Below are 18,406 nucleotides of genomic sequence, written 5' to 3' on the forward strand. Positions count from 1 at the left end.
AGATGGATAGTGATTAGAATTTGTTTATTAATGTATAGACTTGCTTCCCTTCCATATAAATTCCTAGTAACAAAAGAGAAGTGAGATGGAGATGTGGCCATAATTTGTCCATGCACAACACTTTAGCCACTTTAATATATTGTGAAAAAAGTACATGCGAAACTTTGTCCTCACCTGACCTGGTTAAAACTGATGTCCTTAAAGATATTTTATTTAGTCAGAGTGCAAAGCTGATGAATGGAATCTGGTGAGGTTTTACTTGTGCTTTCTTAACCAGGAACAACAGCACAGATATTTGGTTTTAGCTGGCATTAGCATGGCAAAGAGGAAATAAAGGCTTCAGGTTGTGCTGAATGTTGACATGAGCACATCTCAAAGCTGTTGTCCAGTCATGGTGCCTTTTGAGGATGTGCTGTTCCAGGTGAGAAAAGCGTTACAGGTCGGCCCGAGCCTTGTGCATGAATTCCTCAAAGAGCTGCATGAAGCAAAAGTCTTCTCCACACAATACTACCTGTCACTCTTTAAGCATGGTGAAGCTGGAAAGCAGAGTCTGTGTGAAATGCTTTTTAACGATGAAGAGGATCTGGCCAGGAAACTCTCTTTACCTATTTGGCAAAAGTGGGACATCAGTCAAGGCATACTGGATTCGGCTTTCAGCAAAGAGGAGGATTTGGATCAATTTACAGATGTTATTGGTGAGTTAATATCTTTAAATGCTTTATTTTCACTTTCTGTGCCTGCTAATGTCGATTATATTACATTCTGCGACAAGAATGTTTTCCTCAGTATGGTTTCCCCTAATGTTATGTTGTTTTTATGCCTTAAAGTTATTTCAGATTATTTTAGACTTGCAATAAATCTAGCCATAATTTCAACTCACCATAATTTCTTGCAGTAGGAAATTTCTTGAAGTAGGATGAGCCAATCTATAAATGATAGCTGACAGGGATGGCAAACTGTTGTTTGTATAAAATACATTTCATTGACATTGTTAATAAGAACTTGAGGAGGAACTCAACCATCAGGATAACACATTTAGATTTCTAGTATACTTTCATTTGTAGCCAATAAATATGGATATATATCAAAGTTTGAGACATGAAAATAGTTTCAGTTGTTGAAGCAAAACATTTTACAACACTCTATAATCTCCCAATATGTTGGATAATTCAACGAAGCTTATGCACAGAGATTGACTGTTCTCCTTAAAGGAATATTCTGGGTTCAATACACATTAAGATGAACTGACTGCATTTGTAGCATAATGTTGACATGCTACAAATAATTTTGACTCATCTGTCCTTTTCTTTACAAAATGCTAAATTTGAGGTTACAGTGAAGCATTTACAGTGGAAGTGAATGGGGCCAATTTTTGGAGGGTTTAAAGACCCTGAAGGTTTTAATTTTATAAAAGCACTTACATTAATTCTTCTGTTAAATCTCTGGTATTATTTGAGCTGCAAAGTTGTTTAAATTAATGTTTTTGCGGATTGACAGGATTAGCTGTGTAACGTCGTCATAGCAAACAAAGCTGTAAAACTGGATATAACTTTAAAAGGTTAGTAAGCGATTTTCTCACACTAAAATGTTAACATACATTATTGTTTACATCTTGTGGCTATACTTTTTAAACAATTTATTTTAATGTTTACCACACTTCCATTATAAGTGCCTCACTGTAGCCCAGATAAGTCCAAGTACATTTTTATGGTAATCAACATTATGCCTCAAATACTGTCGATATAACTTCACTTTTATTGAGCCTGGAACATTACTTTAAGAGAGAATGTTATTTCATGTAGGAATACAAAAAGATAATGAATAAACATGCATATAAAACAACAAGGAATTAATTTGTTAGAGTTATTTGTGCCTTTACAGCTTCCTGCTGTCATAGTAGTTTAAAGCTGAAGTGTGTAACTTCCGCACCACCGAGTGGAACTGCAATAATAAACATTGTTTTCAAATAGCTTTCCAAATATGCCCCCAGTCGGCTGTTGAGCAAACAAACAGATAGTTCCGCCCCAAACTCACGGCATTGGTTGAGTCAGTGTTGTTGTGTGGGGCTGGATAGGCTGTTCAAAATAAACAGAAGAATATCTACAGTGCCACAGAGACACAGTGTTTACAGTTTTCAAAACAATTTACATATGAATTGCTTATTTGTAGTTGTCTCTGGTATAGGAGAAATTATTTTAACACCGAAAAAGGACACACTTTAGCATTAAAAGGATATTTCACCCAAAAATCTATCCCAGATGTTCATGACTTTCTTTTTCTAGAACACAAATGAAGATTTGTAGAAAAATGTTTCAGCTCTGTAGGTCCTCACAATGCAAGTGAATGGTGATCAGACCTGTGTAGCTCCAAAAATCACATAACGGAAACATGAAAGTAATCCATATGCCTCCACTGGTTCAATCAATGTCTTCAGAAGCAATATGATAGATGTGGGTGAGAAACAGATCAAAATTTAAGTACTTTTTTTTCTCCACTAAATCTCCACTTTCACTTTCACATCTGAAAGTCACATCTGATGCCTCTTTAGTCGCGCTTTCACATCTGAAATTGAAAGTGAATTTAGTGTAAAAATGGGACTTTTTTTGCTATTTCTCACCCACATTTATATCACTTATTAATTTTACAAGAGTCATGGGTTACTTTTATGTTTCATTTATGTGATTTTTGGTGCTACAAAGGTCTGATAATCATTAAATTTCATTGTAAGAGCTGAGATTTTCTTCTTTTAGATGCTTCTAAATATCTTCATTTGTGTTCTGCTGAAGAAAAAAAAAGTCATACACTTCTGGGATGGCATGAGTGTGAGTAAATATTGAGAGAATTTTAATTTTTGGATGCAATATTGTTGTAAGTCTATAAACTACAGCAGGCTATTTCGACAGTGAAAGTTTTGAATAGCCTCATAAACGCTGACCAATTTATTATGGCATGCTTAGTATTACTCAAATATAAAATGGAATTTCCCTTCAAGACAGGACTGATGAGATAAGACACTAGACAGTCTGATACTTTCTGACAGGGTGCCTTCGAAGCACCTTAAATAAACACGTTAAATAAGATACCAGTTTCTAGGGGCCTTATAGCTTCCTAAGCAAGCTGTCTGTGTGGCATAGACTCATAAGATATGTTTGATGTTTATTTTTTCTTGAATCAGATCACTGATTAAAAAGAAAGAGAACATGGATGATATGTGTGTTGAAGTTTGAAGACAGTGAAACACTGTAAATCAGGATTCATGTTAATTTAATTTAAACAACAAACCAATCCTGTTTGTAAGATTGTTAATGTTAGGGAGAGTGCTCACATAAAACAAAAGCAAACAAAGCAACCGGCACCCCAGTCTTTGTTTGTTCCCTGCACATACTTGTTTTTCACTTTTGAAATGATGGCATGAAAAAGAAGATGAGGAGGAATTAAGGATGTGAGGATTATTTGTTTTCATATCAACACTTCAAAACCTTCAATAACTAATCTTTGTGGGTTCTTAAAAACATTTTAAACCGTTCAAAATATGAAGGCATAAACAGGTTTATTATATATGACCAGAGTGTGAAAAAAGTTTGGTTAAGTCTGGCCATGGAAAATACCTCCCATTCCAGGCCGGTACATTTCCCTTTAAGAGTGCCAAGCTCAGAGAAAACAGTGCTGGGCATAGATTATCATTAGCTTCACTTACATACGTGTCAACCATCTGCATTAAGACAAAGATAAAAAGACTAGTAGAGCGGACAAAGCCAAAAATGAAGAAGAAAAAAGATGTAGCCTACTTTCGTATTTGTTATTGACTTGTGTCTTGTTATGACTGAAACAAAACCGCAAATGCAGACACTGTGTCTGTTTTTATCGACAGTGATGTATAAACATCATTACCATCACCATCATCATCATAATCTGCATTTCTATCTATATAAAATGCAAGTTTTTCAACACTTTGATCGGAAATATTTTATTTATTTACTTATTTATTTAAGAGGATACATTTGAGAAATACGCAGGTCGTGTTTGGGTTGTACCGGCCAAACCAACTCCCATATCATACCGAAAGTAAAAGCACGCGGTGAATGTGTTGATAGTTTTGGTGTTTGCCAAACAACAGCATCGGATCGGTGTTATGTGAGGACACTTTACGCGTTTATTATAAGCTTTTTGCTTAATAAATTGAACATGAGGAATAATATCTCTCGAATAAAGATGGATCATCTCTGTGAAACAGGTATGCTAAACTAATAACATATTTTATTTTATGTTAAATAATTAGAATATGTTTTGTGTCATGCCACCGAATTTATTTTCTTTGTTTGAAGGTAAAGAAAGGAAGTGATATAAAAATATGCTAAATAAAATGATAATTTAAATAGACACATTTTTCTATAGCAATAATTGTCTTTTGTACTCGAATGTATTTCTCCACTGAGGAAATGCGCGCGTTCTGGCCGCACTAACCACTAAGCTGCAACAACATCTCGCGCATTCACGCTTTGACATTTTACTATGACTTTCCTCTCTGGTGTAACTGTACATTTGCCACTCTTGAATAAAAAGTAATGCAGAATGATGTGTCAATATGTTACAACAGATGCTGAAGCGCAAGATATTGTCTCAGATCCAGCGTTTGAACTCTTGCCTGGTGAGTGGTGGATGCTCGCGACCTGTTTTATGACACATGTGGCAAATGTAGCAAACATGTATAATAACTTACATAACAACTGACACATTTTTAATAGCTTATATTTGGTATTTTTTGTGGTAACTCTATGCCTGTGAGATTTATGTATTTATTATTAATATTTCCACAGACAATGTTATCTTGGAATACCTTGATTCCATTCTGAGTGGAGCAATCGAAGACTTATTGGGTCGGTCTTACTCATTGTCCTATTTTGTAGGCTAGTTAATTAGCCTGCATAACAATAAAATGTATACAGTATGTCTTGGAGGAATGTTAGTTTTTGCTAATTTCCTTTCTTCTGCATCTTGGTAGATCCCGATTTCCTTGAAAAAGATTATCTCAATATTCCAGGTAGGTCTGACTAGATCATTTATTCAAAGGACACAAATAGAAATATTTTGATTCATGAATTCCTGAATGTCATTTGTAGCTTTAATAGGATCACATCTTGATCTAAACTTGTCATTAATATTGTTGTGGAGGAAGAGGATAAAATAAGAATTTGATAATAAACTGGCATCACAAAAATAATGTAAATTATATTCAGTAATGGTCTATTTTTGGATGAGATCTCTCACATGCTCTGTACAAACAGCTGGCGACACAGACACAACCTGCACACTGAAACCAGCTACTTTTACAGAAAAAAGGCAAATTTCAAAACGCAAAGGTAATGTTATTATCTATTTATTAAATGTTCTCCTACTAAAGACCTGTACTTAATTCAGTACATTTTATGTCAGGAGTTATGAGAAGCTTTACACTATGTTTTCTTTTGGTAGGTGAAACAACTTTGAACAAACCTTCGCACCATAAACGTAACAAGAAAGGTATTTGAAACATTAAAATTTAGCATGAAACATTTACACCATTATTATAACTAGTTGACTAAACAAGTGCTTTTGTGAGATTGTCTTAATTCCAATCTGTCATTTTAAAGATGTAGCATTCATTATATATATGTATGTATGTATGTATGTATGTATATATATATATATATATATATACTGTATAAGTTCCTCCATTTGTAAAAATGGTCTTCAAACTGTCTATTCATTAAGAAAAGGAACCACTTAAACAGATGAATATAATATAAGTAGCTCTCAGGCCTATGAAACCACAAGTAAAACTGAAAGTTGCAAGCACAGAGCCTAAATATCCAATGTGTCTTTTGTTGAAACAGTGTGTGCAGAAAGTCCCTTGAATGAAAGGAAGCCCACCATTATGTCTGAGGGTAATTTCCGCTTAAGCTCAAACACATTTCCGCCTTTATTACATGTCCCTTTCACTAGCATCAGTGCCTTCAACAGTCCCCCTCTTCTGCCCACTAGTGGTAAGTTATAGCTATTTTGATGAACGTAAATGATTTACACTGTATTTATTTAGTAACTAAGCCTCAACTTTGCCCAAACACTTTGTGTCTTTGGATCTCTCAGGTGGTCCAGCATTCCAGATCATCTGTCCTCTTACGCCACCTTTAATAAGCACTGTGGTTCCCACAGGGCCCACATATGTGCTTGGTGAGTCAACTGTGATAGCATTTTCAAACAACTCTATGTTCTTTTAATGTGTTGTCCATTGTATCTCTAATTCCACATTCACATCTGTCTCTGCAGTGTCACCCCAATCTGTGAGTCCAAGCGCTCAAATACTTCCTCTTTCACCTAGTAAGTTAAACGGCTCATTACACAGGGTGGTTTCTCATTAAAGGAATTGTTCACCCCAAAATGACAACTGTCTTATCATTTACTCACCCTCATGCCATCTCAGATGTTTATGGAATTACAACTTTTAGACTCATGCAGAAATTCTCAGATTTCACGCAGATACAGGGGCATGATGTCACACAAACATGTCGACACTCAGGGAGATATACAAAGTAAGTGATAAACGTTCCCTTTATTAAGTAATATCAATAAATGAGTTAGTTTCAACATTATATGATATTAAAGCTTGTTTAACAAACGCCTGCAGAAGCAGGTGTATAAAACATAATCTCTTTTGATAATCATTCACCTGTAGCACAAATGCTAGTGTTGCAGCATTGTTTATCAGTTGGGTTGATAGGAGACATCTAATGCGAGTCAAACCCCTGCTAAGCGAATGTGAGCATTGCAGTTTTGTTTCCTTAAACGTCATCTTCCAAATATCAGTGAATGGAATGCAGAGATCTCAAGTAGGAATATCCCACATCCAACTTGAATGGAACACAGAATAACCGTGTACCCTGACGAAACAAAATGTATTGCAAGCAACATTTAAAATGCAAATATATTAGAATTTTCCAGGTATTATAGACCTCCTTGGTAGATTCATATGAAAAATTATTACTTTTGATGTTCATTTTACAAAACAGACATGCTGCAGTTAAAATTAGGTTTACTTGAGCATTAAGTGTCATTTCAAGTTCTGGCTTTCGTGCGTGTATTAGGGTGATCACCTGGCTATTGCTCTGTTGCAGGTCAGCAGACCTGATTTTGCAGGACACGAGGAGAGATAACTTACTATTATTGTACTAGGTGAATAAATATTGATTTTATATTAGATGTATTTTTGCAGTGATGTTAAATGTTAATTACGGTGCTGAATTTTGTCTGATCTGGCAGTTTCGAGTAGGGCCTTCTCATTCATTATGACTGTAGAACTCCTGGCAGGTGTAGCTGTAGTTCACTTTCACTAGGAGTTCACTTTTGATGAGGTCCACAGATGCTCAGTTCCTTGTCTCTGTCCACGCAGCGGTCATCAGAGAAAGCACCCTCTCCACGAACGCGTTGGTGACAGGGATGCTCAAAGCCAAAGATACCAGAGCTGTCATGTCCATAACCATGAGCTGGGCACTGAAATGCTTCAGCAGATCTGTCCGTGAAACTTCGGTGGCATACCCTGCACTCTTCTTTTTTAGGGTCACCTGTAACTGGTTTTAACCATGTATATATTTTCTCCCATTCTTTATTATACGAACAAAGACACTTTTTCGTCTCGGGAGCTCCGGATAGATCCATTTATCTGTTGGAGGTTTTTTTTTTCTCTCTCCAGTGTTCTCTCTGGCAAGAAAAACTGCTGCGCTGCGCATATTCAGTGTTTTCTTTTTATAGTGATTTTGTAATTTAAAGGACGATGAAATAAAATGATGCCGAAGAAATTATAATAATAAAAAATAATACAGACAAAATTGAAATGCGGGACACTGCTTCTGACTTGCGGGACGCTGCTTATGACTTGCGGGACGCAGGACAAAGCTTCCAATTTTGGTACTATGTGTTTTTAAAATGTCAGTTGCTCTTATTAGTTGACTGCCACATAATGTATGATAGGCATAGCATCTCATTCATTGTAAAACTGTGTTTTCTTAATGTTACGAATCGCACTGTAGGCCTAGACTTAAAATACACGGCCCACGGCTGATTTACAGTATGCTACATTTATGTGCTTTTTGGAGCTTCAAAGTTTTGATCACTTGCATTGTATAGACCTACAGAGCTGAGATATTCTTCTAAAAATCTTTGTGTTCTGCAGAAGAAAGAAATTAATACGCATTTGGGATGGTGTGAGTGTGAGTAAACGACAAGATCATTTTCATTTTTGGGAGAATCACTCATTTAACAATGATTATGCTCCTTTAGATAAGTAATTTTTCTGAAGTACCTGTAAATTATGAATCATGTAAACTGAACATGAATCCTTCCTCTTACAGCTAGTGGCACAGTTGCCCCACCAGAACTCACAATGTCAGTCCTCCCAATTGGCTCAATATCAGACAGTGTGAGCAAGAGTTTGCCATCGTTACCTGTAGAAACTCTCTCTCCAACAGAAGGTGAGCACAGTATTTGAGATCAACAAAATATGTCTTTGTAAGGTTTCATTCAAGTGTTATTTATACTGTATGTGTATTAAAGTCAGGGGTTGCATCACATGTGTCGAAGTAGTATTGCCAAATTTTCACGGCAAGGGGTGTAATGCTAAAATAAGTGGCTGGGCTACCTGCTCTAAAATTATATAATGCTATAATTTTTTTTTTTTCTAAACAACACCAAAGTGTTCAATCCTGGTGACTGAAAAAAGTGTCTTTATATTTTCTCCAGTATGTGTACTAACATTTATCTAAATATTTGCTACAAAGTATTTCTAAAAAAAAACCTGTTAACATGACACAGGAGGACTAGTTGAAGTTTCTCAAAGTTACCTCTCAAAAATGTGCCTTTTGTTTAAACTGATTGTGGATAAATATCCACTTCATCCAGCACTTTGTTTGTTCTCTGTATACTAAATAATCCCAAAATTGTTTTACTGCATGAGAAATAATCTCACCTAAATCTCACAGGGATCTACTTTTCTCAATACTTACTGAAAACTTTATTCAGATGGAATTAAGTATACAGCCTACATTATGGCCCTTCTCTTCACTCGTCACTTGTTTCCCAGCTAGACATACAGTAATGCAGTCATGTACTTATATCATTTTCTTGGCAGATACTTTAAACAAAAACTTAAACGGGTATTAAATTAAATTAAAGAGGTAGATCGCCACCAAGAGGCAGAGGCAATGTTTTTGTGTGTGTCCTCATAATGACCCCCTAAATAAATTACCAAATTTGGGGATAGTCAATCTATGGACACATGAAAAAAAATTGTGTGCTTATGCCCCATGGTGTTGCTATAACAGTCAGGAGTGTAAAAAATACCATATAGCTGTGCTTCCTAACCTGGTGTTTCTGAAAATTAAGACACTTTATCGTTGTTTTAGATGCTAACAGACTGTTCAATTAATACTTATTATCTGTTACATATGCACTTAAAGGACCTTAAAAGTGTGTACCCTGTTAATTGCTGCTTGCAGCTATAATAATTATTATTATTCTGCCCTAAAACTGATTGTGCAGACCAGGAATCAGCCTGATCATACAATAGATGACACTATAGTGAATTAAACAAAACAAATCACACATTTTGGTCCATAACTCTTGAATAGTAAAACCTAGAAATAAAATAATTTTTCCTGTGATTTCTTGGGTCTTGGCGAATCTTTTGGTTTACCGTAACATTTTTGCTCCCCCTTTCCTTTTCCCGCTATTTTTTATATATTTTATTTTTTGTAAAAATGAAAAACAAACTAGTCCTAGGTGATATGCCAGATCAGAACCAAACCAGTGCAGAAAGATTTGATGAAGTCTCAATATTAATAATTATCAAGAAAAGTTTAACTTTCGATTCATCATTGCAAAGGTACGCCAAAACTGTCGTAATGGCCGTGGCTACTTTTACTCAAATGTTATAACTCTTGAACAGAATCATATATTGTCACCAAATTTGGTACACATATGCATGGAGTCATTCTAAGGACACACAAAAACAATTGTGCTTCTGCACCTCTTGGTGGCATTATTAATATTTAAAAAAATCTTGAAAAAACTCAAATGGATCTAACTATGGAACGGTTGTGCCGATTGACTTGAAATTTTGCACGCAGTGTCTATCTAAAATGCCATCAAGGTCTATGAGGATAGACAACCTTGAAAAACATGGCCGCCATCAACAAAATCATCTTTTAGCATCTATTTGAACTAGTCCTAGTTTGCAAACCAGTGCAAACCACTTTCGATTCAACGTCACAATGTTACACCCAAACAAAAGCAGTAGGTGTATCAAATTTTTCTTAAAAATGTATAACTCTTGAACGGAATTAGATATTTTCACAAAATTTTATACACTTATGTATGGGGTCGTTCTGAGGACACATGAAAAATTGAATACCTATGCCTCTTGTTGGCACTATAACAGTCAGGAATGTAAAAATACCATATCTGTGTGATATATCACATGATGTTTCTCAAAATTAAAGGACTTTAACATTGTTTTATTTGCTTTCAGGCTATCTAATTAATTCTTAATATCTGTTGCATGTGAACTTAATGGACCTTAAATGCTTGAACCCTGTTAATTGCTGCTTGCAGCTATATCTTTTATTCTTATTATTATTAAATCATAATGAAAGTGTCTGGGCAGCAAAAAATGTCAGTCGTAGAGACACCAGACTTTGCAGGATGGTTCCATTTGTCCTACTGTGATTAAGGCCAGACATTGTGAATCAGAAAAATCAGACAAAATAATGTATTAATGCTATATTCTATTCTAATTTGCCACATGCACTCCAGCAGTTGAAAGCATAATGTTCTGATGCCTGTATTCATCGTAGACTTTATTCACAGTAGCAGTATATTTGATTTTTGATGGGAATGAAAACAAGGCTGAGATATAAATTGCATGTGACGTATGAAGCCTTTAAAAGGTTTTAGGTCACATTTAACATTCACAACTTGTGCTTTGTGGAGTTTCTTGTCTACTGATTTTTGTAATTTTGAAATTGTTATTTGGAAAGATTTTATTTTTCAATGTTTTGTCATCACGTCAGATGATGGAGATGAGGGATGTAACAGGTGTTTAGCAGGGTGATGAATTATGTTTTAAGAGCTTCTCTTCACTCTGAGTAGTTCAGGTAGCATGACACACAAATAATTTTTTGCAATTTCTGCCTTTCTTGTGAAATGTGCTGTTTTGCAAGGACATGCCACGATGTGATGACACAAAACTAGATAGCTCTAATGTCACGCACTTGCACTGTATAAACAGGAGCAATTGTTTTTTTCATGTCACTTGCTTGCAGAAATGCAGTATAGCATATTTATGTTAAATTAATAGGTTTATATAAGTGTAATCTTTAAGTTCAGCAAAGTGCAACTTTGTGCTGGATGGCAGAGGCAGGCTAAATACATACAAATTGTGCCGTTTTGATTTAATGTGCTGAGTAACGTAATTTTCCCCACCGTGTCCGATACTAAAATCAGTGCGACACACATTGCAAAAGGTGTGGGTATTGTCAATATGGCTTCGAGATATGAAATGAAATACTTCCGTCCAGCTAATGTTAAATTTACATGTATATTTTGTTTGTTTATTTCTGCTGGAGCACCACCTTAGTCATCTCCTCCCATCGTTTCATACAAGATCTGGCAACTGGACAACATTGGATTAATATATTGATGTGATAATTCATATATCGAGGTTTGGGCCATACAAATTACGGGAGTTTCACAGGAGAAATAACAAAATGGGAGAGGGGCGGGAGATGGGTGTGAAATACGGGAGACTCCCGGGAAAAACGTTAGTGTTGACAGGTATGTCTCCAGTATCCCAGATTTTCTGCTTAAATATCGCTGGGAATGAGCATTCGTTTAAATATATTTTTAAAAAGTATAATTCATTTCATTTTTGTGAAACACTTTTTTATTAAAATTATATTTTGTGAATTTAGTAACATATTTAGTGCACCTGAAAGCAAATGCAAATAAATGCAAATAAAACACACGCAAAATTTGCTTTAATTTAAATATTTTACAAAATTAAAAAAAAAAAAAACATTATGACAAGCCTGGCTTTGGAACTGACATGAGAGAGTAAAAGGCTGCATTAATTCTAAAAAGACTTCTCAAGAATACTCATTATTGTCTTGGTGGTCATTATTGACATGGTGATAGCATGTCTGTGACAAGTTGTTTTCATAATTATTATGATCTCTATCATCATCATCATCACCACCAACAACTCAAATATCAACACCATGGAATATACGAATAAATCTTTCCTTTGGGATTCTTGACTGAATCCAGTAATATCAAAAGGGACTAATAACAATTAACCAATTAACATAATTTATATAGATATCACTTATGTAGAGAGAATGTTTAACCTTTCATATAAGTATACATTCTATCTGGAATGCTTTACTCTAGCTTATTTTATTGAGTAAAGTTTATGTTCCTTGTAAACAGGTACAATGTTACATTTTACATCAAGTATTATTCTATAGGGGGCCTGGGTAGCTTAGCGCATATTGATGCTGACTACTGCCCCTGGAGTTGTGAGTCCAGGGTGTGCTGAGTGACTCTAGCCAGGTCTCCTAAGCAACCAAATTGGCTCGGTTGCTAGGGAGGGTAGAGTCACATGGGGTAAACTCCAAGTGGTCCTGATTAGGGGTTCTCGCTCTCAATGGGTGCATGGTAAGTTGTGCATGGATCACAGAGAGTAGCATGAGCCTCCACATGCTGTGATTCTCTGCAGTGTCATGCACAACGAGCCGCATGATAAGATACAGATTGACGGTCTCAGAAGTGGAGGCAACTGAGTATTGTCATTCGCCACCCGGATTGAGGTGAGTAACCAACCATAGTGGGAATTGGGCATTCCAAACTGGGAGAAAATGGGATAAATTAAACAATAAAAAAGAATTACTCTATATACTCAAAATCTGTGGTTTTGTACTCTGCTTGTACTTAAAATTCTGTATTATTGAAATAGCACCTAAGGTCAGAGAAAGACTGCTTATCAGTTTCCCACTAATATTTTCTCTTTCTGTTTCTAGTTTCAAATAGACAGCCACTAAAGAACACTGAATCCTCTCCTTCCAAAACAGAAAGGAAAGTCCGTCCAGAAGCACCAAGTAAGAAGACAATTACTTACTGTGTAAGCCCCAAATTGCGTCATTCCACTGTTAAAAACATGGCGAATATTTGTATTGCAGAATGCGTGAAGGACTACGTGTGTCATGCCAAAACCCACATGAAAAATACTTGTTGTGTTATGCGTGGGGGTTTAAGAATGGAGTCACACTATGTAGACGTGCATCTGGTCCAGAGGAAACTCCTAATTAAATCAGGCAAGAACGCAAACAAGTGTCTGGAGAAAGAACTGGTCGTGCTCAGTGATTCAGAGCGAAAGCAAGGAAAATTGGACAGAAGTCAATTGTTTCATAACTCTGCTTCCAGACCAAAACAATCAGTCGCTCTCCTTGGAAAAGCCGGAGTGGGGAAAACCACATTCATCCAGAGGTTATGTTTGGACTGGGCGAGCGACAGCCTGCCTCAATTTCAGTTTGTTTTTTTGCTGAACTGTAAGATTTTAGACCTTACACAATCGAGCTATAGCTTGAAAAGTTTACTGTTTGATTTATCGATGTCTCCACCCTGTAAGGACTCTGACGCTGTGTTCAAACACATCCTCTCCTCTCCTGATGAAGTTCTCATTATTTTCGATAGCTTTGATGACATTAAAGACTTTGAGGGGCTTCTTCAGTCCCCTGCTAAATCACCCACAGGCACTAAATACACCATCAAACAGCTGTTCTCAGGTCTGTTCCAGAAGGAAATTATCTCGGGCTGCAAGCTTCTCATTGCCACCAGACCTAAAGATGTTCTAAATCAGGTTTTGCGAAAAATGGACAGCCTTTTGGAGCTATGTTGCTTTTCTCCGGAGGACATAGAGCTTTACACATCAAAATATTTCAGGGACACTTCAGTCCGAGAGAATGCACTGACAAAAATTAAGACTCAAAGATACATATACAGTCTATGCTCCAACCCACTACTTTGCTGGATTACATGCTACCTACTAGAGCATCAAGACGGCTGCTGTGACGCAATGCCTTCAACCCTCACAGACTTGTACCAAAGAGTGACCTCCAAACATCTGCAGCTGGCTAACCAGGAGAATACCATATTAGATAACAAAAACAGGCAGAATATCACACAGATGTGCAAAATGGCATGGGAAGGTTTCAAGAACCACAATACACACGCAAACCTCGTCAGTTCTACAGAGCTGGTGGACTACGGTCTTAAAAGTGGTATACTTACATCCTACAAAACAGTGGCACATCAGGAAATCCACTTTGCAGACCTTTTCACTCAAAACCTCCTAGGTGCCGTGCACTTGGTACAATCTAAACAGGTGAATGAGAAAATGCTGATAACCCACAGTGGGGTCCACCAGAAGAAACGGAAGAGTCAGGGAGAGTCTCAGGATGTGATGCAGAGGTTTGTCACAGGCCTGCTCCTCCAGAAGACGCCAACTGATGGAATTAGCATTCTGGAGAGCAACATGGACCTACAGGCCAAAATGAAGGCTGTAGAAACTCATCTGGAGAACCTGAAGCCAAATGAATTGGTTCCTGCCAGGTTACTCGAACTGTTTCATTGTGTTTATGAAACCAATAGTGAGAAATTTGCCAAACTGCTGTTGAAAAACCTGCCTGACAATCTGTCGTTCTGTGGGGTGCAGCTTTGCCCATCTGATGTGTACGTCATATGCCATCTTCTTCAACATGCCAAAGCATTAAAGAGGTCCTTCTCCATTAACTTGCAAGATACCTGCATTCTCATCAGTGGACTTAAAGAGCTTGTGGGACTCCAATGTATCAAATCATTCTGGTGAGAATTTTTTTTCATTATCTACGATTGTCTACGTGCATTTTTAAAGGTATAGTTCACCCAAAAATTTAAATGATGTCATAATTTACTTGCCCCTGTGTGGTTCCAAACCCAATAACTTGAGATGTTTAGTAGAATGTTAGCCTTAGTCACCATTTACTTTTTGTATAATTGGAAATAGATGCAACAATAGTAAATGGTGACTGAGGCTAACTAACATTCTGCTTTAAATCTCAATTAATTTGGTTTGGATTGACATGATTTTCTTTCCTGCAATGAATACAAACGATGTTAGGCAGAATGTTAGCCTCAGTCACTATTTACTTTTGAATTTAATTTTTTGACTGAACTTTTCCTGAAGCAATAGGTTTTATTTGTATTTATTGAATCTTTTTATAAATAGGGCACACACAGCAGACACCATTGGCTTATGGGTGGACTTGCATCAAAGCGACGATGAACTGAATTTGAAAAGTGCCATTGAGAAATTCACCTTAAACCCATTCAAGGCAACACAAGGGTATCACATAGAGAACCTGCCTCTCCTAGTCCAGATTCACAGAGAGAAGAAGTTACCAATGAGGTACAACATCAAATGTGTGTTAAAGAGAGGCTGCCTGTGAAAATAATAGTATTCATTTCTGAGCCCAAGAATTTGTGTTGTGTTTACAACTTCAAATTCAAATTGTGACCTTTAATGATGTTTTGATAACAAACATGATTGTGGTTTTAGTGAATTTGTTTCTGTGCTGGATGAAGGTGTACCAGCCCTCATGCAGCTACAAAGACTGGAATTTGAGTAAGCAAATATCATTCTTCAGCATATTTACATCCTGTTACTGTTTGCATTCATTGGTGTTATTTTTGACATCAGCGATATTTCTCTAAATATCGTTGGGGTTTTGCTTTGTATTGCAGGCTTGGAGTGCAGAATGGTCCAGAACTTTTTCCAAAACTCATAGAGGTTTTGCCTTCTCTGCAGTCTCTTGAGCATCTGGAGTGAGTACTCAAACATTCAGAGATGTGAATAAGTTATAAGGGACTGTTAAAGGAATATATTTAAATCTAATTATCTTGTTGTTCCAAACATGAATTACTTATTTTCATGACTATGTTAACATTAGAAAATAATGAATATTCTGGGTTTATTACAAGTTAAGCTCAATCGACAGCATTTATAATTAATTTTGAATCATCCCCCCATTTCTTTAAAAGAAGCAAAAATCGAGGTGACGGTGAGGCTTTTACAATGGAAGCGAATGGGGCTATTTTTTGGAGTGTTTAAATGCAGAAATGTGAAGCTTATAACTTAAAAAAAGCACATCCATTGTTTTTTTCTGTTAAAACTCATGTATTGTTTGAGCTGTAAAGTTGATTAAATTGCCATTTTTTCAGTCATTCTTGTGTTATATGGGTTGTTGACATTTCATCATCATGGCTACAAAGTTGTAAAAATGGCTATATCTTCACACAGAAAAGGTTAGTAAGTGATTTTATCACACTAAAATCATGTTATCGCACATATTTTCATGTCTTGTGGCTATACTTTTGAAATAGTGAATATTTTAATGTCAGCTTCCATTGTAAGTCACTGGAACCCATACTTTTGCTTTTTTTTTTAAGAAAAAGAGGGGCATGTCAAAATTATGTTTTGTTGTAATCAACGTTATGCCACAAATGCTGTTGATTGAGCTTAACTTGTACTGAACCCTGAATATTATTTAAATACTTATATAGTGGGTTTCTGCTCTCTTTTGTGCAAACTATAATACATACCTTGACTATTGTTTTGATTTTGATTTTCAGCCTTGAGAAAAACAAAGTAGGAGACTCTGGAGCTGAGAAGTTAGCTGGCGTTTTGCACTTTTTGGCATCTCTGAGATTGTTAAAGTAAATGTTTTATTTGTTTTGTCTTAAACATCACACCACCCTACACATTAATCTCTGGAAGACTTCATCTCCCACAGTAATACTAATTATAACCTTAAAAATTGTGATGGCTTTGTGTAGTAATTAAGATGTCCAACTCTTTGCCTTCCAGTTTGTCTCAGAATTGCATTGGAGATGCTGGAGTGGAGAAACTGTCTCAAGCTCTGGTGTCAGTCCGTTCTTTACAGAGTCTCAGGTACAATCTCTCAATTATACAGTACATATACTATAAATTGACAATAACTACGTAATTTACAATAACTATGTAAAACCGGAATGAAATCAACTAATTGTTTTGTCAAAATAATGCCACTATCAATTCTTGTAGTCTATATGGAAATCTGATTGATGACACTGGAGCTGAACATCTGGCCACAGTTTTACCAGACATGAAACTCTTACAGGACCTGGAGTAAGTCTGAGCTTTAATCAAATCATGTTCAAGCCTACTAAATAGATATTTATATCACCACATATTTATAAGGAATTTTTTTCACTACCCATTTTATTGCAGTCATTCTTTTCATTTTAAATTGTAACAAGGAAAAATTCGATAAAATATTTTATATTATGCATTTTGTTTTTCTAATGCTATTTGTTTATTTTCAGCATTAAGTTTAACAAGTTCACAGACATTGGAGCTAAAAAGCTCAGCGCTGCTCTGAAAAAATGCACTGGAATGAAGTCTTTAGAGTGAGTCACTATTTTTTTTAACATACAGTAACTAGTTTTTAACTAGTTGGACTTTTGTTTTTTAATATAGCGATCAGACATTTTTATTTGGTTATGTCATTCACTAACAGCTCAACACATAGCAAAACATTTAAAAAAAATATAAAGTTTGCCATGCCATCAAGTGGAGATTAATCTCATTACATATAGTCACTGAGACAATGCATCACATTGACATTATTCAACTGATTCATGATATGCGAATAATCTTGGTTTTCCTTATTCTACATTAGGCTATGGAATGACTTCATTCCTTATGGAGTTTTTGAACACCTTCATCATCAAGACCCACGGATAAGATCTCTGTGATTTACTATTTCAAATTGCTACATATTGGACACTGTTACAAGCATTGCTTTTTTTGCATACCAAAAAATACTGTATACCTCTATACTGTAGATCACCATAAGATTCAATATATCATCATTATTCATCAATGAAGACACTAAACTCTTTTATTCACTTCAAGCTGTTTCATTTTCTCATATCTTTCAGAAATCATCACTGTTGATGTGACTGAAATGTGTGTATTATGGCTGCTTTGCACTTTCTGAGCTAACTAAAATAAACTCATTTTTTACAACTTTTTTTTAATTAAAGTTCTTAAGAATCTGCCTTCCTGTGACAGATTGAAACAACTGATGTAATTGTCAATTACTCAAACTAGAACTGTTGTCAAGGGGGCAGGGGCGGGTCTACGGGGTGGCCAGGGGGAGCATTGTCTTGTGATTGGTTCATTTTACGGCCAATCAGTTTATAGACTCTACTGAAGTTCGTAGAGTTCGAAAGCTTAATA

The 18,406-nt window shown here is 36.0% G+C and overlaps 1 protein-coding gene across 2 annotated transcripts; it reads left to right on the forward strand.

The window, feature by feature from the left end:
* The first annotated feature begins 327 nt into the window (after positions 1-327).
* LOC127653110 (MHC class II transactivator-like) lies at positions 328-18,174 on the forward strand. 2 transcript variants are annotated; one of them, XM_052139636.1, is made up of 20 exons: positions 328-695; positions 4,598-4,648; positions 4,818-4,877; positions 5,003-5,041; positions 5,286-5,360; positions 5,473-5,520; positions 5,874-6,023; positions 6,127-6,210; positions 6,307-6,357; positions 8,385-8,504; positions 13,107-13,184; positions 13,266-14,949; positions 15,353-15,532; positions 15,683-15,748; positions 15,868-15,948; positions 16,756-16,839; positions 16,991-17,074; positions 17,207-17,290; positions 17,488-17,571; positions 17,844-18,174. In XM_052139636.1, exons 1-20 carry the CDS (start codon positions 362-364, stop codon positions 17,917-17,919), a joined length of 3,513 nt encoding a protein of 1,170 aa, XP_051995596.1. In that variant the 5' UTR covers positions 328-361; the 3' UTR covers positions 17,920-18,174. The 2 variants fall into 2 exon arrangements, with proteins under 2 accessions (XP_051995596.1, XP_051995597.1); XM_052139637.1 differs by lacking the exon at positions 328-695 and adding an exon at positions 4,110-4,234.
* Positions 18,175-18,406: the final 232 nt, after the last annotated feature.

Source organism: Xyrauchen texanus, chromosome 12 (assembly GCF_025860055.1).
Source record: "Xyrauchen texanus isolate HMW12.3.18 chromosome 12, RBS_HiC_50CHRs, whole genome shotgun sequence".
NCBI classification, from domain to species: domain Eukaryota; kingdom Metazoa; phylum Chordata; class Actinopteri; order Cypriniformes; family Catostomidae; genus Xyrauchen; species Xyrauchen texanus.